Below are 26,064 nucleotides of genomic sequence, written 5' to 3'. Positions count from 1 at the left end.
GAAGTATTAAGATTCAATTAGTATTAAGAAGGAAAGAGAAGAAGATATTGAGACTCAAGAAGTATTAAGAACTAAAAGTGATAGGATTTGGAGATTGTTTGGCTACAGGGTGGGGTAGGGTAAGGAATAAAGTAGAAATAAAAATAATAAAACCCAAAGTTTCATACTGGAAATTGCAGGATAATTAAAACAGGGAAATAGAAGCAGAAATGTTCTTGGGATAAAAGACAATTGTACACATGTAGTGTTTGGGAGGCAATGAGATGTCCAAGGAGGTTATGTCTAATAGATAGTTGGAGATAGAAATCTGATAATTAAGTAGTGAAGGTTTTACAGAAATGTCTAGAGTAACAAGAATATAATAATGCATCATTATTAAGAAAATTCTACAAGATAGCTCTGGTAAGTGGAAAGATGAAAGGATTTGGAGTGAAATACTTGTGTTCAAATTTTGGCTCTCCTCTTTATTCATAATGTGATTTTAAGAAAGTTAACTAACTCCTCTTAGCCAACTGTAAAATGGGGATACTGATATTGACATTCATTTCATAGGGGTTTAAGGATAACATGAAATAACTGTCAACATTTTATATATAAAGTGCTATATAAATATTAATGTTATGAGACTAAGCTAACCAAAGAGTTCCAGCTCCTTAGGAGTTTGTTGTAAATAGGGATCCATATGTAGTTCTGAGCAATATGCTGGGAGAGAAGAGAGAGGCAACAAATAATTTTTACAAAGGTCAGAAATCTGGATTTGAATTAAACTTACAGCTTATTAGTGTTAATTTAGATATATTGAATAAAGGGAATATACATACCCTCCTCATGGTGTAAAATAAAACCATGCATTTTATGTGATTATCATAACAGAACAATGATAAATCATTAAAAAATAGGATTTATCATATAGAATATTATGATTTATCACCATAATAAAATGAAAAATGTTTATTATTCATGAGGATGTTTGAGATGGCTGGGAACCAAAGAAAAAGATCAGTATGACAATCCCAGTAATAAGTGTAAAATAAGAGTATTTTTCTGAAATAAACATTATTCGACAACTATATAGCCATGAAAACTTTGAGGCCCACACTGATACGTATTTTCTTTTCATCCTTGACAGTGCCTCCCAGAACACACAAGGGTTCCTCTGGCTTACCACTCATGGCTACATTCCCAGTGAAGACCTCACTACAATGCAGAACAGATGATGGTCAGTACCAAGGCAGCCTCTGAGGTTTGAATTTGTGCATGTCATTGGGGCATCTCATTTGGAGTTCCAAATTCTCCAAACTGGTATTAGAATACTCAAGCTTGTTTCATAAACACAAATAAATCCAGCAAAAAGAGCAAAAATAACTCTTAGCAGCAAAGCCGTTGGATAAATGGCATTTTAAATTGTTTTTAGCGCCACTGATAGAGATGACTTCAGCTCACTGCTATCTGAAAGCAGTATAAATATTTATAAGGTACTCTACTGAGGTGTTCAAAACATCACACTGTTCCAATAGACTACAATTTCAGGGTAGAGTAAAATGGACAGGATAAAAAGTAAAAAAAGAAAAAAAAAGAAAAAAGAAAACAAAAACCCAACCTTCAGACATCATTTGTCCATTTATGCTGTTCTAAAATGGATACGAGTACTGTTTTTTCAATTTCTGCTTCTGGGTGGTACTTTCACATCACTTAAAATGAAACCACCTCACAAGTTAAGTGGTTTGAATGTTGTTAATCCATCAGGGGTGAGACAAAGAGTCTGGTATAGTTTTCATGAGCCTAGGACTGGAAAGCCAGGGCACTTTTTTGATCCTTATATTTTGTCTATATCAGAATTTCTAGTTAGAAAAAAGTTTCCATTTGCAGAAAGGCTTCTTTTTTAACTTAAAATCGGTTTTAAAATTTCACAGCTGCCCCCACTATTCTGTACAGCATCATTACAATGGGAATTGGAAAAGGAGAAATATACATTGTCCAATACTAGGCACTTGTGCTTAGCGATAAAAGAGAAACACAGTACTCTTGAAGGAATAAAGAAAAGTTGAAAGTGCTATTTCCATCAATAAGTACAATTACATATAGATACCCTTCAGTGAAAATAGAATGAGGAATTTGCCTGTTAGCCCAATTAACATGCTCAAATGTTCATGTTTGGGAAAAAAATTTTCCCAAATGATAAAAGAACTCAGGCTTTTCTGATTACCCATTTTTCCTATGCCATTTTTATTACTTGAATAACTTTCCTTTTTACCATTCTACTTTGGGCAAATAAAATGAGCCATCTGAAAATCTACGGTAGATGATAATAAACTGCACTTTGCTCTCACAGGAGCTGTTTTGAATTCTGAGTGTCCTCGGAAGAAAAAGGACAAGGTGTAGCACAGGGGGAAATAAATAATTTGCAGCATTGAGTTTATTTTCACACAAAAAAACTCCTTTCCATTTTTCTCCTGTTGGGTAAGATTTTTTGAAGATGCAAGCTCTGGCAACATTATCCCTGACTCCGTGAGATACACCCTCTGTGTCTCTCACCTGGCCCTACCCGTATGGAAGCTCCCTAGTGTCTGAACCCCTTTACTGAACACCCTCTACCTGCACCAAGTCAAACTCTCTTGCCCTCTTTTTCCAACCCATTTGCAAGGACTTCTGGTTTGCCTCAACACCTAGCTCTTTTACATTTGTAGACAGATATTCCTATTTTGCTGGGCCTTTTAAGCATAGCACATACATAAATTTCAACATCCATGATATGGATGTGGATATCCAGCAATATGTGAATACACACACACACACACACACACACACACACACACACACACTCAGAACCTAACAGTTGGCTCTCATCTTTAATAAAATTTGTGTTGTAGAAATCTTATTCTAAATGATTAATTGATTTGTTTTACAGAAGATTTTCACTTACTATTTTGGTGTATACACATTAGCAACACAGTTCTAGAACCAGCTGTCTACTGTGATGTGAGATTTAATTAAGTTTATTTGATTTATTAACAAACATATTCTCTCCTTCCACCTCATGGTCTCACCCACCCTTTGCAGTTTCATTCTTTTCTGTCTTCACCCAAATCTCTGATCTGATCTTTGAAAAAGTTATTTCATCATTTCTTCCAACTAAATGAAATATGTGCACTTCTAATTCTAGCCCTTCCATGAACAGAAAAGTTCATTTTGAACAGTGAAAAGTTCAAAATGCAAAGACTGGTAATTTGAGACTAGTAATAAAAAAAGAGACATTAGACATGTAACTTCAAATCTGATGATGAAAAAGTATTGACTGTATATATGTATATATATATGTGAACATGTATATATATAAGAATATATACATGCATATATATGTATGTATATATACTAAAATCTCTATTTTTGTTCATACATACATATATACACACACACACGAATGAAAATAGACATTTAAGTCTTCCAGATATGACTACATTTAAAAGGGCTTTTATGTTTTTTATTTATACATCATTAAACAGGAGGATGACTAAAATTTGGCTTTTTTTCATTTTTCAGAAGACATTTATCAAAACATTAAAAAAATACAGAACACAGAAAACAGAAAATAGATAAATATTTTAATGTGTTGTTACCTTCATTTCCATTAGAATACATTCATGGTACTCGATCCATTAAAATTGCTTTACTATTCCTTTTATTTATATGTAGCTTATTCACCTCTCAGAGGTTAGGAATGTTAAGAATGATTATTAATAACAATAATTTACTTACTGATTTTTCCCTGAGTATAGGATTAAATATCCAAGACTAAATTTAGAACTACATTTTGTTGATATTTTACATTTTACTGGATTATCTGAACATGGAAACCTAGAACTTTGATACAATCTTAGACTCTTTAAGTGAATTTGGAATAAAACTGAACCTCATCACACTTCATAATAATCAAGGCACCTAATTTTCTAGATACTTATGTAGTTCAAATTTTATTATGTATCTAAATGTCCAGTGCAAGTCAATTTTGTCTAAAGTCCTAATAATACCAATAAGCTTTCATCAATTACGATGAGAATCATTGTTCATTAGTAAAATAAAGTTTTATTTAAGAAAATGATCACATTTAAGTTAAATGATTTTAGTATCTAAAATTTTAATTAACAATATTTGGTAAATTTGTTATTATTATCCCCTATTTTAATTTATTCTACTATTTTTTTAGTATTAATTTCTACTTCCTATTAGAGGGAGACTCCTGCACTAGGCTATGTAGTACAGACTGTTAACATTAAGTTATTTGACCGTTACTACAATTAATTGTGTGAAGAACGGTAAGTTGTAATTGTGTGACTTTGATTAACTGATTCAACTTTAATGGATTAAATTAAATAAATTTACCTTTCAGGATTTCGTTTTCCTTATCTATAAAAGAAGGTCACTGAACGACATATATTATCCTTAAGGTCTCTTCCAGTTCTCACATAAAATGACTAAGAGCCAAATTATATAAATTTATACATTTATAGGCTACCTTTTAAAACAATTTCAAACTAGCCTTATAAAATATGACAGTTCTATGTTGTAAAATTGTGAATTACTACACTTCACTTTTCTCTGAATCTTGCTGATTCAGTTCTAAGATACACTTATTTTTATAAAGCTTCTTAGAATGGTTGAGCTAAGGCCAAAAACCAAAATGTTGCATTGGGGTTTAATAAACATTGTTAGTAATGATTACATAACTTTTTGCTAAGATAGATATATATAGCCCTTATCACAAAATGACATAAAGCCAGTGTTTTTACTGAATATGTAAATCTGGGAAATATTTAACATCTGACCTTTGAGGAGAATTCCTTTCAAATATATTTAATTTCAGTGAAGAAGAGAATTTTGATTTGTCTCAACAGCAATCTCGAGCATAACAGATAATTATACATATTAGTTGATTTTAGGTTTAAGGAAGAGGTTCCCTACATAGTGGTATGCTCTCACTTAAACTCTCTTTCATGAAGGCATGGTATTCTGACCACTGGCAGAGTTATTAACATAGAAAATTCTTAACACCGATCAAAATAGATGTGGCAACACTGTAACAGCACCACTGCTGGAACAAGGAAGCCAGTGGAATACGATGGGAAATGAGCAAAAATCAGCCACTGACCCCTGAAAGAACCTTTAGGGTAGGGAAAAGACTGGAAATAAAGCTTAAATTCATTGAAATAATTTTGTCTGAACTTTTAAAATGAGAACTTTAGTGATTCGTCTAATGCTTACAAGAGGGGAATTCAGGTTTACATATTTTTGTTTACATTTTCAGAACATATGTTTTACAGTATGATTTTTCTTATTAGAAATATGGTTTTGTGATATAGAATTGCAGAGCACAACCAAAAAAAAAGTTTGGAGAAGGCAGACTTGGATTTAACAAAATCTGAGGCAGTGCTGTAATTTATAAAAACACAAATTCTATGGTTAAGATGGAAAGTACCTGTCGAAAATATTTCTGAACCTAAAATGATATTTTGTGTTGTGACATTCCAAAGCACTAAATATTTTTAATCTCACTTGAGGAATAAGTTATTAGGAATCAAGTAATACTCAGAGTCTAGTTATTTGATTTAGAGATTGGGGTTCATTCCAATCCAGTGTTTGAGTAACTGATGGGCAATAGCTCGGCTCGGTGGCACAAAGAATGCCTGCTGCTTCCCTTTGGTCAGAACATCCACAACCTAAAATACACCATAATAAAATGTATTAGGATTTCAACACTGAAACACTATTTCTATGCTTATGCAACTTAATTAAAATGTGACAACTCTTACAGTGAATAACAACATAGAAAGTGACAACATCCATGTTCAAATGCAAAATTTAGTGCAGTATTTTTAGTTGATTCAATGAGCTAGTGAATCAATTTTAATAAATATTCCAGAAAGCATATTCCCTTATGACAAAAGAAAAAAAAAAAAAGACATGAACAAGAAAAGTACACGCTCCACACTTATTTTCAAAGTGAAGTCAATTTTTGGAATAGGTTCCCTTTTATAAAGTTCTAAAAAACATCTAATTTCTATTTTTTGAAGTTAAGCATAAAATGAAATAAAAATTCTGTTTAGGCAAAGTCACAAAGGATTTCAGGTCTTCACTACTAATAGTGTATCCATTTGTTTTCTATACAAATACTTTGGGTTAAGCAAAACAGACAAGTAATTTATCTTTCATTATACTACTGAAGGATGATGTTTTAAAAAAGTTCTTGTGCATGTATCTTTGTTATATAGTTTTGTTATTCTTGCCCTTAGTTAAGCACATTTTAAAATGAACAAGAACTTTTCAAAAAATTTAAGCATTTTCACTGATATTTTCTGAGAACTACTTGTTTTAATGCTATAAACTAAAATACAAATGTCTAAGACTAAGCTTCCTGTTTCTCATCTTTGATTTCATGTTTACCTATTTTAAGCCCATTGAAAAGCTGAAGGAATGACATCTGAAATTAGAAAATGGCACAGAATCATCAACTCGAACAATCTCACAGAATGAGTTAGCATAGGACGCATCAATTACACTGCAATCCATGCATGATGGGTGGGCCACAGCCATTCATTCAACTTGGTGAAAACATGTATCCTTGCTGCATGCCCAAACTGATACAGTCAGAGAACAATCAATAGAAGAAGGAAATTAAATTGAACTTTACCTGTTCTCTAGTGAACCAGCGGGCATCCTCTATTTCATTCTTGTCAACTTTAATTTCTGTAGACACTGCCACAGCTAAGCAACCAATCATTAAGGAGGAGGGCATTGGCCATGGCTGACAAGAGACATACTGAACATGGCCAACTTTGACTCCACTTTCCTCTTCTACTTCTCTCCGAACAGCATCTTCTATTGTCTCCCCTAATCAAATGGGGCAAAAGAACAAGTAGCTGATGAACATGCCTTGGACATTCTGTGCTCTGAATAGTTCAAACATTTGGAAATCACTTTGGACAGAAACCCAATTCGAAGAATCAGAAAGCACAAGCCTAAAACTAGACTGGAATCCAAAAAAACATTTCTTAAAGTATATGACCAAGTACATAATCAAAATGCCAGAAAACTTTTCTTGAAGGTCCAAATTTTTCGGCTACAGTGTAAAAATGGTAACATCCACAACTATCCAGAACCTAGTAGATAAACACTATGCAATTATTTTATATATCATCTCATTTATGTATTATCATTAAATAGTTATAAATTATCATTCCAAGATTTTTATAAGTGGTTGGCCTTTTCCTTACTAAAATCTTAAAATTTTTTATGTTGTCAAACAATTATTGCAGATAACTTTTCTTAAAAAGAATTAAAAACCACATTAACACTAAAAGTTTAACATAAGATGAAACAGTACTTTTTCTTTCTAAATGATTTTTTTCTTCTAGAAGACTGTTGACTCAGGTATGATAAAATAAAGTAATGCCTAGAAGTGTACTTTTTAGTTCTGATTTGTTGGAATTGAGAATTAGAATACAGGGAGGGAATGGTTTTTAAGTACATCTGAAAGTTTAGGAATATTTTGCTATTTAAGTATAGCTTTTTATTTCAAATAGGTTGATGTATTTCCTATATTAAAATTAACAACTTATGTTCATCCAAAAAAAGAAAAAATAGAGTGGAACGTTAAGTCATTAGACTAGTGTTAAGATATCTGCAAGACCATAGCTAAAGATTAGCATACAATACATACCACAAAACTCCTATAATGAGAAAAATAAAAGGAAGAACCAAAACAAAATTAGGCAAATATAAACATGTAAAATTCAGAGAAAATGAAAATTGGATGCCTAAAACACATTTGAAAAAGATGCTCCATTAGGAGAGAAATGAAAATGGAAAACTACAATGACACTATTTCTCATACCTATCAGGATGGCAAATTATAAAGTATGAAAATTGTAACTTGGTAAAGATGTGGAAAAACAGAACATGTCATGTGCTGTTAAGAGCGTAAACTGGTAGGGACACTTCGAGAGCAACTTGGCAATGTCTACAATAGGTCAGGATTCTCATATCCCATGAGTTAGCAATTCTACTCTCAAGTGTATACCCTTGAAAACTCTTGCAAATGTGCACAAGGAGTAGTATAAGAGTATTCTTTGCAGTATTGTTTGCAATAGCAAAAACTGATATAAACTAATTGTTCAACAGCAGAATGGATGAACTGAAGAGTATTTTTTTTTCCTGAAGAGTATTTTTAAATAAAATGTTTTATAGCAGTTAAAAACATAGCCTAGAGTCCTAGAGACAGCATAGTGATTAAGAGCATGGAGTCAGCATGCCCAGGTTTGTACCCCTGCCCTATCACTGACTAGCTGCTTGATCTTGGGCAAATTATTCAGCTCTTGTACCTCAATGCCGTATCGGTAAAACTGCTGTAAAGTAGTACCTTTGTGAGGCTGTACGACGGTTCTATGATTCAATATATGGAAAGCCTTCAAAACAGAGTGTGGCGCAAAGTATGTTTATTGCTATTACTATAAGTGCAGATTAACATTGGAAGTTAAGATTAAACATGTGTATTAATTATCATTTATTCCACAGGTATTTATTAACTCCTACTACATACAAGGCACTGCTGTAAGGGTGCAGGCTACAAGGATGAATGAAATAAAGTCCCAGCCCTTATGCAACTTGCTTTCTGATATGAGCAGATAATAAATGAGTGGACAAATAGATACACACATATATCAGATAATAAATACCGAGATACATTCACACATACATACATACCATGTAAAATGGTAAGGAGTGCTATAGGGAAAAGCCAGGCAGGATGACAGAATTGGGAATGCAGGGTACAAGGCTAACTAATGTATTTGGGGCTGTCTGGGAAGGCCTCTTTGAAAAGTCAACATAGTTGGGTCTAATGAAGGAAGTGAGGTGTAAGTCACGCAGATACTTTGGGTAATAGCAATATATGAAAGAAGAAATGCTGAATTTTTAAAACAGGCAAGATTATTCCACTAGTAAAAACAAATATCACATCACTTAAAATACACAGAAAATATTTTAAAACATCCCATTAAAAATGTCATAGCATGATAATTTGTCAAATGCCATCTAAAATTTTTTTTTTGGAAATTTTAAGTTAAAGGAAAGTTATTATGAAAGTTATTAAGAAAAGGCTTACCAGGTTCAATAAATCCAGCAAGGCAAGTAAACATGCCTGGGGGAAATCTTTTCTGCCTGCCTAAAAGACACTTGGTCCCATCTGGATGAATAACTTGCATGATTACTACTGGATCTGTTTTTAAAAAAATAAGATGAATGAATGATAGGAAAAAATAATTTAGACTCACTGTCAAATAATATAATAAAAAGGTGTATCTCCCATAAGAACAAGACTCTGGTCTAAGACTGTTTCTTTCTGTTTCTGTTTATTTCAGGGAACTTGCAGAGAATATTGTATCCTAAAGGAAGACTAATTTTGTCGTCTTCTTAATAGAAACATTTATTATATACTTATGGTATGCTAGGCACATATATTTTTTTAATTATAAAAAAGTTAGAGTAGGTATTATACAGCATGAAGAAAATACAAATTTTACTGTAGCCAACGTGAATTTGCCTCTCCCTTCCACTCCAATCCTGAACAAATGTTTTTAAAAGCTAATGTGGCTCTATGATTAAGTTTAAGCCATTAAAAAGATGAAATTTAAATTAAATAACAGTTTATTTCCCAGAAGTCATTAAAGGCAGTGAATTCTCCTTACTAGGTCATGATTGAGAACTGGAGTCAAATGTAAAAGGATCCTGAGCAGTGAAACCAGGTGTCACAAAGTCATGCATTTTACTCTCAGGAGACTTCCTCAGGTATTGTTGTTTATCTCTTTTTTTTTCACAAGTTTTAAAGGACTAGGTTTTCAGATTTCCAACCTACAGAAGACTCCAAAGTAGCAATTAGGAGGACAGAAGGTATAGGAAGACAGCAGCAGGGATGAAAAGCTAGCTGCAGGCTGTACTGCCTTGGTGATGCCTCAAAAAGGCAAAAGGGGCTTTTGTGCGTGTGTGTTTTTTTTTTAATCTCTGCACTAAGTAGATCCTAATGGGGTAGACTTTTGAAGTCATGTATTTTAACACATTCAAATTCATATCGATTAACTCAAGAGTTAATAAACGGTCAATTACACACAATGTCCCTTACTTAAAAGTCGTGGAACTATATGATACTTTACTATTTATAGTCTTAACAGTTACATTAATTCTTATTTTATTTAATGAAAAGGTGAACCTCTCAACAACTCAAAATCTTGTCTTCCCAGAATGTCTTACTCCCAAGGTTCCAGATGGCTGAGATTTTACTGTCAAGGAAAAGGCTTACCAACTCTTGGATATGATGTATTGTGAACACCATGGAGGCTAGGGCAGTCTTCTTTTAAGCATACTCTTTTGTAGCCACCTTCTTCAATTTTAGTTGCACTTCCACAGGTTGGGCAGAACTTATATCGACTGTGCCAGGCAAGAACTGATCTTGCTTGAGCTACAACCCCTTTAAGAGAAGCATAAAAAGTTTTAGTTCTGTGATAAGTAATATCCAAGTAAAATGTTTGTAAGTCAAGGCATACACTATATTCTCTGAATGGCTGTGTGACCAAGAATTTTAGTATTCTTATTTTTATGAGGAATGTTTCTTTTGAAGTAAAATATCTAATCCAACAGATGACAGATGAAAATTTAACTTTTAATTTTAACTAATAAAACTTTCAGATAGATGTTCGTACATCTATCTTATGCACTATATTAGCTTAGCCTTTTACTATAGAATGATTTTTATATTTTGGATATACAAGATTGTAGCGTATGGTGATTTTACAAATACTGACTTTACAATAGTGACTTTTACAAAAATACACTATGCAGCCACTTCCTAATTTAGACTTGGATCCTAAGAAAATATTCAGGGCAAACTGTAGGAACTTCTTTCTCCTGTCCTGGGTGACTAAACCACGACTAGTCCATGTCACCAGGATATGTGAAACACATCCTGTTTACAATTGGAAACTGCACAGAATATTAAAAAAAAAATACTAAAGTTATAACATTCATGGTTAGCCCTATTCATAAAAAATGCCTACTAGAATAAATCGCAGAATATATATACTTTGGCCTTTAGCCTGCTACATCAAAAAAGAATATGGCCTGACCAGAAATGTTATAATTGAAGCAATAAAAGTAGAAATGCTGAATAGGCATTTGCCTGACAAACTTGCTCTCACTAAAATACATTATTATTTGGTTTAAGGATTTTTGAAAAAAAATCAGAATAACCATAAATAGCAGTAACAATGTTTTAAACTGGAAAAACAAAACCAATAAACCACACACAAAAACATTTTAATACCGAAATTCAACAAACCATAGGCAACATTAAATATGTGCCTACTACGTTACCTTACAATATGAAACTTATGCAAAGTATCTACACTTTTTCAAAACTGCTTCAATAAGAAGCTAATATTTATTGAGTACCAACAATGTGCAAAGCATCATGCAAAGATCTTTAATATATATCATCTTCAATCTTTATTTGTGAAGAACAAAACAGGTTTAAAAGATATTATGTATTCATGAGAGACACAGAGAGAGAGGCAGAGACATAGGCTGAGGGAGAAGCAGGCTCCCCGTGGGAAGCCCACTCTGGGACTCAGTCCCAGGACCCTGGATCAGGACCTGAGCCAAGGGCAGATGCTCAACCACTCAGCCACCCAGGTATCCAAAAACAATATATTTCTATTAGACTACCTGATACAGAGGATAGTGTGAAATGGACAATATGTATGACAGAGAATACAAATTTACTTTATGTGAAATAAAAATACTTACATAGCTCAATGAGTCACCTCACCTTATTTAATGTTTAGAGCAATCCTATGATGTAGGTACTACTATTATCCTTTTTTTCTGGAGGAGGAAACTGAGGCACCAACAGGTTAACCGTGTAAGTTTATATAACAAGAAAATAAAAGGACCTCAGTTTTCTAATTAAAAAAAAAAAGAGCGATTCTTTTCATCTTAAAATTATATAGCTACAAAGAAAAGATGTTTTCTTTAAAAAGTGCAGGGTTTTCTCCATAGATGTGGAGAATAAAACATACCAATCCAGACTTTGGGAGGAGATATCTACGTAGTCTCTGGAGGGGCCCAACACACATCGCCTAAGGGAAGGTGGATATTGAGAAGTGACTCCTTCCTAACCTTCCAGTAACTTTAATTTAGCATAATTTACCTTACATTCCTTCCACTTCGTTGATACCCCTCTTACAAATTCATCAATAGCCTCATATTACCAAAATGAAAGATCTTTAAAAAAAAAAAGTCTTTGTCTATCTTACTCAAATTCTCACCAGCATTCAATGTATTTAACCACTTCCTCCTTGAAATACTCTGCTCTCTTGGTTTCCATGAGCACCTTGTCCTGCTTTCCCCTTACCTGTGGTCAGGCCACACTGTGGACAATACCTTTGATAGCATCTCTGTTTCTACTTGATCTCAAAATTTAGGGAGATTTGGGTATGATTCTGGGGCTTTCTTTCTTGCTTGCTCTCAACTCTCTATCTCAGTAGTTTTCTGAGATTCAAATAACACCTTCATGTTGATGACTCCCATAGGGGTAATTCCAGATCACACCTCTCCTCTGTGTTCCAGATTCTAATATCTTTCTCTAAAACTCAACATGACCAAGATTCAAATCTCGATATATTTAACTCTGTCCTGCTTCCCTTGCTTGTCACCCCGCTTTTATCAAGAAACAGTATCACTATCTACCAAATTACTAAAGTCTCACACTTAGCAACCATACTTGATCTTTTCCTTCATCATTATATACCCCATACCCAATTCATTAGCAGGTGCTGATGATTTTTCTAAAATATACCCTGAATGTTTTCCTTTTCTCCATCTCTACCATGGTCACCTTAATTCAGGCTGTAGTCCAGGTTACTATCACTCTCTGTTATAATAGTCTCAACCTACTGATCAAGCCCTATTAGTTTTACCTCTACAGCATTTCAAATTCTTCCTTTCTCTCCATTAACCCAATCCACTGCAAGCTCTTAACTGAGGTACTGTACTCTCTAATCTGCTCTTAACAAGACTTCTGACTTCACACTCAATTACCTACAATTTCATGATCTACAAAGCAGGCAGAGTGAGGGTTTTTGTTTCTTTTTAAACTATGGGTCTGGTCACAACATTTAAATGGAATTTAAAATAAAAACCATGGCATATAAGGCCCTATGTGAACTAGCATACCCAACAACAGAAAACAAAATAGTCAAGGTCTTGGCCATTATGCTCAGTGTATAGCAGGTGCTCAGTAATGATTCACTGAAGAATCAAGTAAAACCAGCCTGCATTAGGATTAATTCTGGGGAAACTAATCTTGGCTGATTAAAACTATTTTAACTGCTCTGGCGACTAGTCCCCTACAGTGAGAACTTTAGCAAAGTTCCAATGAAGATAGCCTAATATTGCTTACTGAAAAAAGTTTGCCTTCTATAAAATGAAGGTATGTGTGACTTCAAACCGGTTCCAAAAACAGTATACTTTCCAACACAAGTAAGCCATGTTCTTTTCTTACCAGCTTCTTTTTCTTTCAATTGCAGAAGAGCCGGCATTGGAGGATGAAGAAAATAACAATTTTCATGTCTTTGCTTAAATTCTTCAGCAGCAACAGAATCTATACCTAGAGCAAACCAGGCAACCAACCCATCTTCTTCTCTTGGGACTTCTCCAGCATAATTAAATGACTCTTTTTTCATTTCAAGTTCTACTCCAAGGAAAATCAAGGTGATCTTTTCAGGCTGAGACAAATAATCTTTTACATCTGTGTAGTTCAGCTGACAAAGCCTGACTTCTGGCTGTTGGAAAGTTTCTTTATTGCCACCTAGAGTAACCAAGGGATTTAAATCTGAGAAGAGGATATAAACTGTGGCTGGATGGCTTTCTTTAGCTAGTAGCCAGTCAGAATTATTTCTTTTTTCACTTTTTCGGTCTAAGAGTGTCCTGCTAAAATAATTTTCACATTCTTCCACTTCATTACTTAGGAACCAAGGCTTCATCCCACTTTTAGCATTAGCTAGTAAGTTAGCTATATGCTTATAACCCCAAAATTTAGCAATATCCAGTGCAGTCTGCCTTGATTTATTGACAATGGATCTGTCACACCTACAGATGAAAAGAAAAATAAAATAGGAAATAAGCACTTTCTTTAATATTTATCACAATAAAATATTTCCAGATGCACAATTGCTCCTTTAATGATTATGCATATTTTTTCTCTTAGTACAAAATTTGCTAGTGGGAAAGTTAAAAGAAATCATCGTAAATGATGAAAAGTTAGAGATAGTAGATAGTTAACATTTTTTGAGAACTGTAAAATAAAAAAGCAGTAAATCTTATGTGTTATAAGAAGAAATTAAAATTTTTACAAGGGGTTCTTGACAGTCATAGTGGGTAGATCTATGTTTTCTATTTGGAAGAAAAAGATTAGACTAACTCATAAACTTTCTTTGCCATAGGTATGAAGGATATTTATCCCTCAAAAAAAGAAGTTAAAGGCTATTAGTTAGATATTATGCTATGTTTTTATATAATAATTACAAGCCCAATGGTATATGGCTACAAGAAAAATTTAAAAGTAAATATATAACCCGGAAGTTAAACCACAGAGCCCTTCAAGTAGTAGTGCCTAAAACGTTTACCCTTTGTCAAGTAGAAATTGGACAACATCTGGGTGCCCATTCCTTGCAGCATACATTAAAGCAGTCCAGCCATTTTCAGAAGTTTCATTGAGAAGAGATGGAGAATGACTGAGGATTACAGTTAACCTGGCAATGTCTCCTTCAGCAGCTGAATAGTGAAACTGGGAAATTATTTCTTGCTTTGGGCTTTTTATAGAAGACATTTCTTCCTTAAAAAGAGGGAAATAGAAAAAAAAAACCCTCTCATTTTCAATTGCTGTTTATTCAATGATGGAACATTACCTGAATGCACACGTAATTAGGATAGTTATGGTTTCTAAAGCCATATACTCTTCAAAAGGTAATTAGTGCTCAACTGTCATCACAGCATGTATTTCAAAGTCGTTTTAAATATACATTTCAAATATAATTCGTCATGGGGGGTGTATAACATAATGTATAAAGAGTTTTGGTAATAAAGATAAGGAGGGGCATACTCTTGAGAAGGAGTGTCATGTAACAAGCATTATAAAGAGGAGGGGGTATCTGAACTAGATCAGAGGGATTTCATTATAGAGCAGGGGAATGAGGGGAATTAAAGCAGACAGAAGTCAAGTCACAGGTTGTTTTTTTTTTTTTTTTTTTAAGCAGATGACAACCAGTATTCTCTTAGAGTCGACGATACCAGAAACAGGTGCCTGCCCTTAGGAAAATTATGATCCTACAGCTGATCCTTCAGAGTTTCACATGGAAGCGATTTATTGGTTTCCCTGCACAACTAATTCTACAATCCATCTGGGATTGATTTTTGTTCACAGCGTGAAGTGGGGGCAAGATACATTTTTATGCCAGTGGATAATCCAGATGACTTGGCGCCATTCTTGAACTTAACGTTCGTCCCACTCCACTGCGGTTACTGTCCTGGCCATAAATCAGATGGCCATTTATTTTGGATCTGTTATTGAACATCGTTCATTTGGTGACTTTGTCAAAATTTGAATCCAAGAAACTTTTTAAACCATTAACTTTGTCTGCTTTACTTGCTTGTTTCAGTAAGGAAAAAGATATATAGAAAATCTCATACCTCTTAATGAATGTTGTCTCAAGATGGATTGAAAGTGGTAGAGCACAAACTGAGCCATTCTTTGTGGAAATGGTTCATGCTTAAGTTCTCTAGAACAAAGTTTTTTTTTTTTTTTTTTTAAGGTATGGATTTTTGTTTAGTGAAATGCTATTAAGAATTGATTTGGGGGTCCCTGAGTGGCTCAGTGATTCAGCACCTGCCTTCGGCCCGGGGCGTGATCCTGGAGACCAGTGGAGACCTGGGATGGAGTCCCACATCGGGCTCCCTGCATTAGGCCTGCTTCTCTCTCTGCTGGTGTCTCGGTCTCTCTCTCTTTCATGAATAAATAAAATCTTAAAAAAAAAAAAAATTGATTTCGGGGGCAGCCCGAGTGGCTCAACGGCTTAGCGCCTCCTTCAGTCCAGGGCCTGATCCTGGAGACCCGGGGTCAAGTCCTGCATTGGGCTCCCTGCACAGAGCCTGCTTCTCTCCCTGTGTGTCTCATGAATAAATAAACAAAATTAAAAAAAATTTAAAAAATTGATTTGGGATTCTACGTAGGCTATCATCATTCTACGCAATATTGAGGCTAAAAAGGAAAGATCGAGGGCAGCCCGGCTGGCTCAGCAGTTTAGTGCTGCCTTTGGCTCAGGGCGTGATCCTGGGGTCTGGGATGGAGTCCCACTTTGGGCTCCCCACATGGAGCCTGCCTCTCTCTCTGTGTCTCTCATGAGTAAATGAAATCTTTAAAAAAAAAAAAAAAAAAAAAAAAGGAAAGGTCGTAATCCATACTTAGTGTCTGCTGTTGCCTCTAGTGTTCTCACGCTGCAATTTAGCTGGTCAAGTGTACAGAAGAGGGAGTATGAACAAAATTTAGGGGGAAAAAAAACGGGCTGAAAAGATGGAAGTGTACACCTTTCCAGTTTGTATCTTTACAGTGCTTCTAAAAAGGGTCAAATGTGACCACTCACCAAAGGAGAGGGGGTGGGATGAGCCCTCGAGTGTGTAAGACTGTTGAATCGCAGTACTGTACACCTGGAACTAATACCACGTGTATGCCATTACTGCAATTAAAGTAAAAGGCTTTAAAACAAAACAAAACAAAACCTCCTAGGAATGATGAAAATACGTTCACAACTTCAGCTGGGGGGGAGGGGAGCGACTTCTCTATTAGAAAGCCGATTTATGTCCTTCGATCTACCTCGATCTACCTCTACCGTAGAACGCACCTATTGTCTTGCAGTGAGGTGTCTAGAGGACTCGTGCACGAACACGACGCCCGGGACCGCGCCTGGCCCCCTGCTGTCCGCGGGCCCACGGGGGCGGCCTCCCTTCCCTTCCCAGCTGCCCACGTCGTCGCCCCGGTCCTGGGGGAGGCTGGCCTCGGGCAGGGTCCTGCTGCCTCGGGTGCTCCGAGGTCGCAGCTGTTTCCTCGCCCTCCCCCAGGCCTCGGGCCGCAAGGGTCCCCCCCCAGAGGGCGATTCACGCCCCGCAGGGCGGTCCTGATGCATGCGGGGCTCTCAGGAGGGAGGCGGGGGAAATGAATACTGGTCCCGGCAGCTTTCTTTTTTTCCCCCTTGTTTTGGCCGCGAAGCCGGCTAGATTCAAACAGGCGTCCTCCTGCAGTCACACCTCCCCGAACTCCAGCGGCGCCCCGGATTGACCTCGTTTCTCTCGCGCAGGTCCCCGCGGGGTCAAGGCCCTGAAGGCGGGACGGGGTGGTCCGGGGGCCAGGGGCTTTCCCAAGGCAACTCCCGCCGCCCCGAAACGTCCTTTCCCCCCGCTGGGGAGCCCGGGGCCCCGGAGGTCGCGGGCCCTGCTCAGCGCGTTCCGCGTCCTTCGCGGCCACGCCGGGCTCCCCCTCCTCCTCGGCGTCCTTTACTCTCTTCTCCGGTCGCTACTGGGGGATTCCGTCCTTCAAACGTGAACCTGCAGGTGCAGCGGCCCTCGGCCTCCCCCACCTCCAGGGCCGGGCCGCGCCCCTGCCCCCCTCCCGGGGGGGGTAGAGATGGGGGGGTGGGGGTAGAGATGGGGGGTGGGGGTGGAGAAGGGGGGGTGGAGATGGGGGGGTGGGGGTGGAGAAGGGGGAGGTGGAGATGGGGGGGGTGGGGGTGGAGAAGGGGGAGGTGGAGATAGGGGAAGTAGGGGTGGGAGCGGGGGGGGGAGGTAGAGATGGGGGGAGGTGGAGGTGGGGGGACGGCGAGATGGGGGTGGAAGTGGAAGGGTGGTGGAGATAGGGTGGAGGTGAGGGAGGGGTGGGAGGAGGGGTGAGGGGGCGAGGGTTGGAGGTGGAGGTGAAGGTGGAGAGTGGAGGAGATGGAGGCGGCGGAGGGGGTGAAGTGAGGGAGGGGGAGGGAGGGGGCGGGGATGGGAGAAGGGGGAGGGGGGAGGGGGACGGAGGTGGAGGTAGGGTCGGGGCGGGGGGTGGGGGGAGGGGAGCCCAGCGCTGCGCGCCCCCAGCTCCCGCCCGCGCCCCGACCCCCCCCCGGGCTGCGCCCCACCTCGAGGCCGGCGGCGCGACCACAGGCGCTGGGAGCCCGTCACCCACCGCAAGGCGGGCTCGGGCGCCGACGCACTCGCCGCCGCCGCTACTAACCCAGAGGTCACCAGACCGGAGCAGAGCAGGAAATAGCCGCAAGACCGGAAAACCCCCGCTCTCGCTCGTCGCGGCGCCGGATGCAGCCCTCCCGACTTCCGGCGGAGGGCCGCCGTCTTTCCAACGGTTTTCTGGGAAATGTAGTTCGGCGGTCGCTAACCGTGCGCGGTCCGTGAGGGGGCGGGGCCTCGGGGCGGGGGAAGCACGCGCGAGGGGCCGGGGAAGCAGGTGCGGGCGCTGAGCTCCAGCATCTCGGCGGTCGGTCGTGCCGAGGCGCGGGAGGCGTGGTGGTGCAGACGACGGGGAACTGTAGGTGTGTGGAAGCGGTTGTAAGTTGCTCAGCGTTTCACACTCAGGGCCCTCACCTCCCCCCAGGTGTGGTCTGCTGCCCCGCGCTCTTTCCCGCAGGGTTGGCTGCGCCTCTGAACCTAAACTCGTCGTGTGCAAAATGGTACCTTGTATGGGCCTCCTTGGTTTAATCGTTCTTTAAAAAGTGGATGGCAAGTGCCCACAACAGCTCCTGGGGCTACAGTCATGCGTCCAGATCTCTTGGGAAGGTCAGCATTTAGTGCCCACAACACCATTACTGTTCGTGCTGTTGCTTAATTTTTTAAAATATTTTACTTATTTCTTCATAGAGACACACACAGAGAGGCAGAGACACAGGCAGAGGGAGACGCAGGCTGCCTGCAGGGAGCCCATGCGGGTCTCTATCCCGGGTCCCGGGGGTCACGCCCTGGGCTGAAGGCAGGTGCACAACCGCTGAGCCCCCCAGGCTGCCCCGTGCTTTTTGCTTATTTTTGTGTGTGTGTGCTTTTTGCTTATTATTTCACTTCCTGTACCCTCAAGTTCCAACACCCTAAAGAAGTTAGGTGATTCCAAGATGGCAAAGCTAGGTGTTGGTAGTCGGCTAGGCCAGGGCTGTTTTTCTTTCCTAAACTGTCACCTTGGCCATCAGCGAGTTGAACCTGCGAAGGTGGACCCTTGCTTCCTGACTGAATTGGAGACCTCGGAAGCGTTTTCTTCTCATGGTGAAGTTATGTATGCTGGTCAGCATTTCATTACTGTTTTTTTGCTTTTATTTTTTATTTAAGTTTATTTTTTAGTGATCTCTACACCCAGTGTGGGTCTTGAACTCGCTACCCCAAGGTCAAGAGTTGCATGCTCTTGGAGTCATCCGGGCACCCCATCATTACTGCTTTTCTAGACTCACTTGAAATACCCAATCTTTATATTCAAACACGTATTAGATTAATATAAGGAGTGCTTCCTTATTAATCATCTAGAATAAACAATTAAAAGTGTATAGTTATCCCAGTCCTTTGGATTCTTGTGACATAAATACCAGGCACCATATTGTTTTATTGATAAATATTTAAGGTTTAGCTTTTTGGAATTATGAACATATATCTGAAATGTAGAGTGGCTCTTAAGAACATAACCATGATATCAGTAGCACAACTAAAATTTTAATAATAATTCTGTAATATAGAAGACTCATTCAATATCAAATATGATTGTCTCAAATATTGTTTGATATATTTTATAATTGATTTGCTTAAAATAGGACCTAAACAAAGTCTCCCCATTGCATTTGATGGTCTTTGATCTATAGGTTCCCCTACAATTTTTTCTTGTGATTTATTTAAGAATTACGATTATCTGCCCTGTAGAGTTTCCCATATTCTGAATTTTGTAAATTGTTTCCCTACAATGTCTTTTAGCATGTATTTTTTACAAACTGGAAGTTAAGTCTCCAGGTTATTTAGAGTAAAACAAAATTTTTTTTCAGTGGGCAGAAAGAGTTCATAGGTATTATTTGCTTCCTATTATTTTACATTAAGGGGCTTACACTGTATGGTTCTCTATGTCATGTTACAATTGCTCATTCAGTGTAAATATTAACCTGATAAAGTTTATGATAAAATGAATTTTCTCATTAACATTTCAAGCTAATAGTTTTAGCAGCCATTAATGATTATTGCATAGGTCCATTATTTCTTTAGAAGTTGCAAAATGATCATGTTCTAATTTGATCGTGCTACGTTTATTAACAGAAATTATTCTTTATAGTAAAGAACTTTACCTCATTAAGTACAATTTATACAGGAAAATTGGATGAATGTGCAATTTTCTCTCTTATTTCCTAGTTTTAAGAGAAATGAGTTCCCTAGTATCCTTCAGGTTTTTAAATATTTTTATGAACCTATGGATGTTAAAATTTTTGATATACATCAAGTCATTGAAGATATCATCTAAAACATATTTCTATAGTATTTGTTATTTTCATGTGCAAATTGTTTCTTTGGCCAGTGGGAACCCTAAGTGGACTCCTGGGTTTTTTTTAACCTGGCTTCTGTAATGAGTGACAGCTTACTTCCTTTCTGGCATAAAAAGATGTTTAAAACTCATCTTGTAAATATTCTGCACAGATCTGGAATCAGCCCTCTCTTTAAGGAACACTGATTCCTTTTAGGAAAAAAAAGGGAAAAAAAAAAAGGTATTTAGATACCACAGTTCTTTAGGTACTTAGGGTGCTTATTGCTAATAGGTTACTGAATATTTCTCTACATGTAATCCTCCCCAAGAGAAATTAAACAGATACAGATCCTATCCAATAGGAGTTTACATTCCAAGGACAAGAATGGTCATTAATATGGATATTAATGCCATAAAGTAATGTTTTCATTTTATTAATCTGCTTGGAAACTTAAAGGTTTCTCCTTAATACCTAGGAGAAAAAGTTAAAACTCTATAACCTAGCGTTTCTACCTTCCTTGATATGGACCCAACATATATTTTTTTGCCATGTGTTCCCAAGAATCTCTCTCTTTTTTTTTTTTAAAGATTTATTTATTTATTCATGAGAGACACAGACTGAGAGAGAGAGAGAGGCAGAGACACAGGCAGAGGGAGAAGCAGGCTGCTCACAGGAAGCCTGATGTGGGACTCGATCCTGGATCCCAAGATCATGATCTGAGCTAAAGGCCGGCGCCCAACCGCTGAGCCACCCAGGTGTCCCTCCCAAGAATCTCTTATTTAAACTGTTTCCATGATCCATCCAAACTCGTTTATAACTGACTTATGATTTCTTACGTCAGTACTTCCTCTCAGGCCACTTTTCCTAACTTATATACTTACCCTTAACCAAATCTAACCCATTTCTCAAAGTCCAGCTCAAGCCCCTCTTGTATTGGGTCTTCTAGATTATTTTTGTCCACACAATTGTTAGTTTATCACCAGTATCCCCTTGTTCTTGCTACTTCAGTGTATCTGGCTCTTATCCCAATTGCCAGCACCTGTATTTCTTTGCCTGAGGGCTCTTGTCACCAGAGTATACTTTGCCTTCCTGCTCAGTAGATCAGCAATGCTATGTAATTAATACTGCCTGGGAGTAGCCCTAGCTAATGATTAACATGAATCATATAAAATATATAAAATAAATGTATCTTTCACACCTTGGCTAGACTGCTATAGTCTGGTTGCCAGATATCCCCAGTAGAATTAGTTTTTTGTTGTTTTGGTTTGGTTTTTAAATCCACCTTGAATACTTCGTTAATAACTTGCTTTTCTTTCCTAGGCTCACTATCTTCTTCCTCCACTGTTGTTTTCTCTTCTTTAAGCATTGCATGTGAATCTTTGTCTCAGGACTTGCTTCTGGGCAAACCTAAACTGAGACAAACATTTTTTCCTCTTTTCAGTTCAGAACCTCTATTATATAGTAGTTAGCCTCCTCCCCATAGTTTGGGAGAATCATTAACTATCATTATGTAAATAAATCCCTATTACCACTTATTCTGGGACACATTGTATTCTGTTGTGTCTATGAGAATTAATGTCATTGCAAAGCAATGCATGGAATTTGTGGATTGATTGCCTTTGAGTTGAATAATTTGGAGTTTAAATTTGAAACCACAGATTTCTCCCGGTCTATCCATAGCATTGTTTTTTTTTTTACAAAATGGCCTATCCTTCACTATTACCAGCCCTTTAATATTTCATGGATCTTTTGTTATACTTTTTAGTTTTAGCTGCTCTGGAAAGTTAGTCTCTACTTTTTTTGTGTGCTCTGCAAAAGAATGGTGTGTGTAACACATAGACTATTTTTTCTTAAGATTTTATTTATTCATGAGAAACACAGAGAGACACAGACAGACATAGAGACAGAGACACAGGCAGAGGGAGAAGCAGGCTCCATGGAGAGAGCCCAATGTGGGACTCGATCCCAGGACTCTGGGACCACACTCCAAGCCAAAGGCAGATGCTCAACCGCTGAGCCACCCAGGCGTCCCTAGACTATTTCTTAAGACAGTTATATGCCAGCTGTATCCTGAAAATTTAGTGAAAATCCATCCAGTCATTTTTTTTCTCTCAACCAGATAGAAACTTGATTTTATAGATAATATAGAAATACAAGTTTATGTAGATTATTTTATTTGGTAATTAGCCTTATATTCTCTGGAGACAGGTCTTATTCACACACTGCTTTAAAATTTTTGTATTAACACTTTATGTATTTTTGCCTTAATTTCTAAGAGATTGTATTCTTTTTAAGTGAAAAGAGTCTGATTTTTTTAAAAAAACCAAGTATGATAATAGTTGCTTTTCTTTCACATGTAAGGCACTCAGTAAAGTTGATGGTTGATAGTGATGAGTTATCCTGGGAACCATGGTTTAACTTGATAAATTAGAGCTGAATTCTTTAAAAGTAAGAGTATTTTTAACTTTACATAAGGTTCTTGATATAAGATAATCATGTGTAGTTAGGGACGTTTCTAGTTTACATAGTTTGCTTTGGACTTTGGACAAGCTTTTCCCTCCTTTTAAAATACGCTTCCCTTAGATTTTCCTTCCTTCCTTCCTTCCTTCCTTCCTTCCTTCCTTCCTTCCTTCCTTCCTTCCTTCTCCTCCTCCTCCTCCTCCTCCTCCTCCTCCTCCTCCTCCTCCTCCTCCTCCTTCTTCTTCTTCTTCTTCTTCTTCTTCTTCTTCTTCTAAATGATTTATTTATTTGTTTGAGAGAGAGCAAAGTGCAGGGGAGAGGGGCAGAGGGGGAGGGAGGAAGAGAGAGTAGAGTCTTAAGCAGTCTCCATGCTAAGAGTGGAGCCCCACGTGGGGCTTTATCTCAGGACCCCAGGATCATGCCCTGAGCGGAAACCAAGAGTGGATGCTTAACCTACTGCACCACCCAAATGCCCCTCCCGTGGATTTTCTAATTACTGACTCCTTATTGTCTTTCATGTGTCTCTCAAATGTTACCTTTCCAGTGGGTTTCTCTGATCAGCTAGTTCAGTGTAGCTCTCCTACTGATATTTTCTTATTTCTACCATTCTTGTTTTTTATATTTCTTGTTTCTATATTTATTTATTTCCTAGCGTCACTAGAATGTAAACTACTACATGAGAGGGTCCTCGTTTATCTCATTTTCTTCTGTTTTCTCCAGACCTGGAATTTTGAGTGGCATATAGGAAGCCTTCAGTGAATATTTGTTGATGTTGAATAAATGGTTGTTTTCATATTAAGTATATTTTGATGTTGCTATCATACCTTAGTAATTAGAACTTCTCTCATAACATTAGGCAGGTATGCCTCAGACTTTACATGGTTATGTTTATTTTTGCGTTTATGGAGTTTAGTCAGGAAGATAACCATCTGGTTGTTTCCTTCAAAGAGCTATTGACTAATGAAATAAAATGGGTAATAAACGATGACATGTTCTATGATGGAGTGTAGACAAAGTGGAAAGCACATCATCGTGGGTACCCAATCGACACTTACTGGACAGGATTAGAAAAGGTACAGTGGAGACTTAAAGTGCTTACCCATGTGCTACTCTTCTCTCTTTCCAGATCTACTAGGAAGAGGATATGGCCCAGCTTTTATTACAGCTAGGCATGGCTTTGTGAATAATTTTAGCCAACACACTGTGGATGGAAGTGGTGCTCTTATGTCCCAAAGTAGTTATAAGACAGTCCAGGTCTTTATTACCTCATCATGAGAGTATGGGTCTGGCATGTTAAGATAACCAAGTCACAAGGAGATAGCGCCGGGACTCACCCTCCGGAGGGAGCTGCTATGGATAGCTGCCAGACTCCAACAAACTGTATGAGTGACAAAACTTTTTGGTATGAGCCAAAGAGATTTCAGGGTTTAGTCACTACCTCACCATAACATAGTCTGTTCTAAGCAATATAGAAAACAGTGAGAACACAGTGATGGGGGTGATCTCTGAACTGAGATTTGAAAGGCCAAGGAAAATGAAAGGACAAAATCACTTCCTCAGGGACTCTCCTTGTCGGGATGGAACCTAGTCCCTTAAAAGAGTAGGAGCAAATTTAGAAATAAAAGTAGGTTAGTACTCCAGATTCTAAGGAGATAGTAGAGTTTACTAAGTATCAGATATGTCAGGAAAACGTGCCATAAAATTCTGATATCCAAGGGCCCTGGTAGGCAGAGTGCAGACAGCGCTTTGTCAGCAGTCCCCAACTTGTCTGATTTAAGGCCTGTTGTGCTCACTCTGCTTTTGCAAATACATTTCCCCTTACTGAAAATGACAGCATGTAATAGCAGTTGGCAGAGATGACCAAAATAAAATACTTTCCCCTTTGCGATGCGTACATCCAGAAATGCATTTAATCTTTAAATACACTCATTTATGATTTTTATGGGTAGCAAGCCACTTTTGTCGAGTTTAATGGTAATCTCATCTGTCTTATGATTTTCAAAAACAATTTTCAGAGTTTTTCACTCTTGGAAGTATATGGAAATGACTGTATTTTTCACATAAACATCAATTTAGCTTATGTATTTTATAAAGAATTCCCAAACAGCACTTTATTCTTATTTATAAATCATCTCTCCCCTTTTGCTGTATGAGTTTGTGTTTTATGAAGCAACAACCGTGATGTGAGGAGGAGCCTGTCTCATCAGAGGCAGAATTAACATTGCTTTGAAAGAGCAGCATTCTTTCTGTGTATTCCAGTTAATTGATGCAGTAATTTAATCATTGAGCCAATGCTCACATTTCATGTTGAAGTCACTTAAGCTTGATTTTTTTTTTCTTTCTTTTTCGGAATGTCTAGGCTGATGAGGATTTAAATGGATTTGTAGCATTTAAAAATGTCGTCAAAACTGATTGCAGCATGACACGCGTCAGATTCTGTATTCAGTTTTAGTTTAGTTGTTTTGAAGCCATCAGATGAAAAAAAAATCTGCATTTAATATTCTGCAACAGGTTCTTCTATCACCATCCCAAAGCCCAGAGGAGCGCAGTATAGTCTTTTAGTTTTAGTCTTCTATTTTTCCTGAGGATATTTTTGACCCTAGATACATTTTCCTTTAAATTTGACTGAGCTGTGATCATGGCTCTGACCTCTAGCCTTGAAAGAAGAGGAGTTATGCCTCTCAGGAGCGATGCCTCAGGCACTTTGCAAGTCCGCTGGCAGGGATTATTTCCCAGGCTGGGAAGCGATGACCTTCTACGGAGAGTGAATGTCTGCAGTGCACGTAAATTCCTTCAGCCGTGATGGAGAGCCTCAGGTTTGTTACCTGCTCTATGAATCAGAGTCCATTCTCTCTCTATGGAGGACGAGTAATTTAGTGCTATATTTAAAGCCACATGTTATGTGCTCACATATCAGTTAATTTATTGTTGGCGGCGAATAGGTTTTGTTTTTGAGCCCCGGATAGGGTTAGTGCAG

At 38.0% G+C, this 26,064-nt stretch overlaps 1 protein-coding gene across 16 annotated transcripts; it reads right to left on the bottom strand.

Moving 5' to 3' along the window:
- Positions 1-3,585: 3,585 nt before the first annotated feature.
- On the bottom strand, positions 3,586-18,507 carry NUDT12 (nudix hydrolase 12). Of its 16 annotated transcripts, none has more exons than XM_049108135.1 (9): positions 18,368-18,450; positions 15,993-16,124; positions 15,793-15,881; positions 14,730-14,934; positions 13,607-14,193; positions 10,349-10,516; positions 9,158-9,271; positions 6,686-6,885; positions 3,586-5,714 (listed from the first exon to the last, which is right to left on the bottom strand). In XM_049108135.1, the coding sequence occupies exons 2-9, from the start codon at positions 16,109-16,111 to the stop codon at positions 5,604-5,606; spliced, it is 1,593 nt and encodes a 530-aa protein (XP_048964092.1). In that variant the 5' UTR covers positions 16,112-16,124; positions 18,368-18,450; the 3' UTR covers positions 3,586-5,603. The 16 variants fall into 16 exon arrangements, with proteins under 16 accessions (XP_048964092.1, XP_048964083.1, XP_048964085.1 ...); XM_049108126.1 differs by having other exon boundaries at positions 18,273-18,398; XM_049108128.1 differs by lacking the exon at positions 15,993-16,124 and having other exon boundaries at positions 18,273-18,406.
- Between the last annotated feature and the right edge of the window lie 7,557 nt (positions 18,508-26,064).

This window comes from Canis lupus, chromosome 3 (genome assembly GCF_003254725.2).
Source record: "Canis lupus dingo isolate Sandy chromosome 3, ASM325472v2, whole genome shotgun sequence".
NCBI lineage: Eukaryota > Metazoa > Chordata > Mammalia > Carnivora > Canidae > Canis > Canis lupus.
Note: the sequence above shows the minus strand (reverse complement) of the source record. Positions and strands in the feature narration are given on the sequence as shown.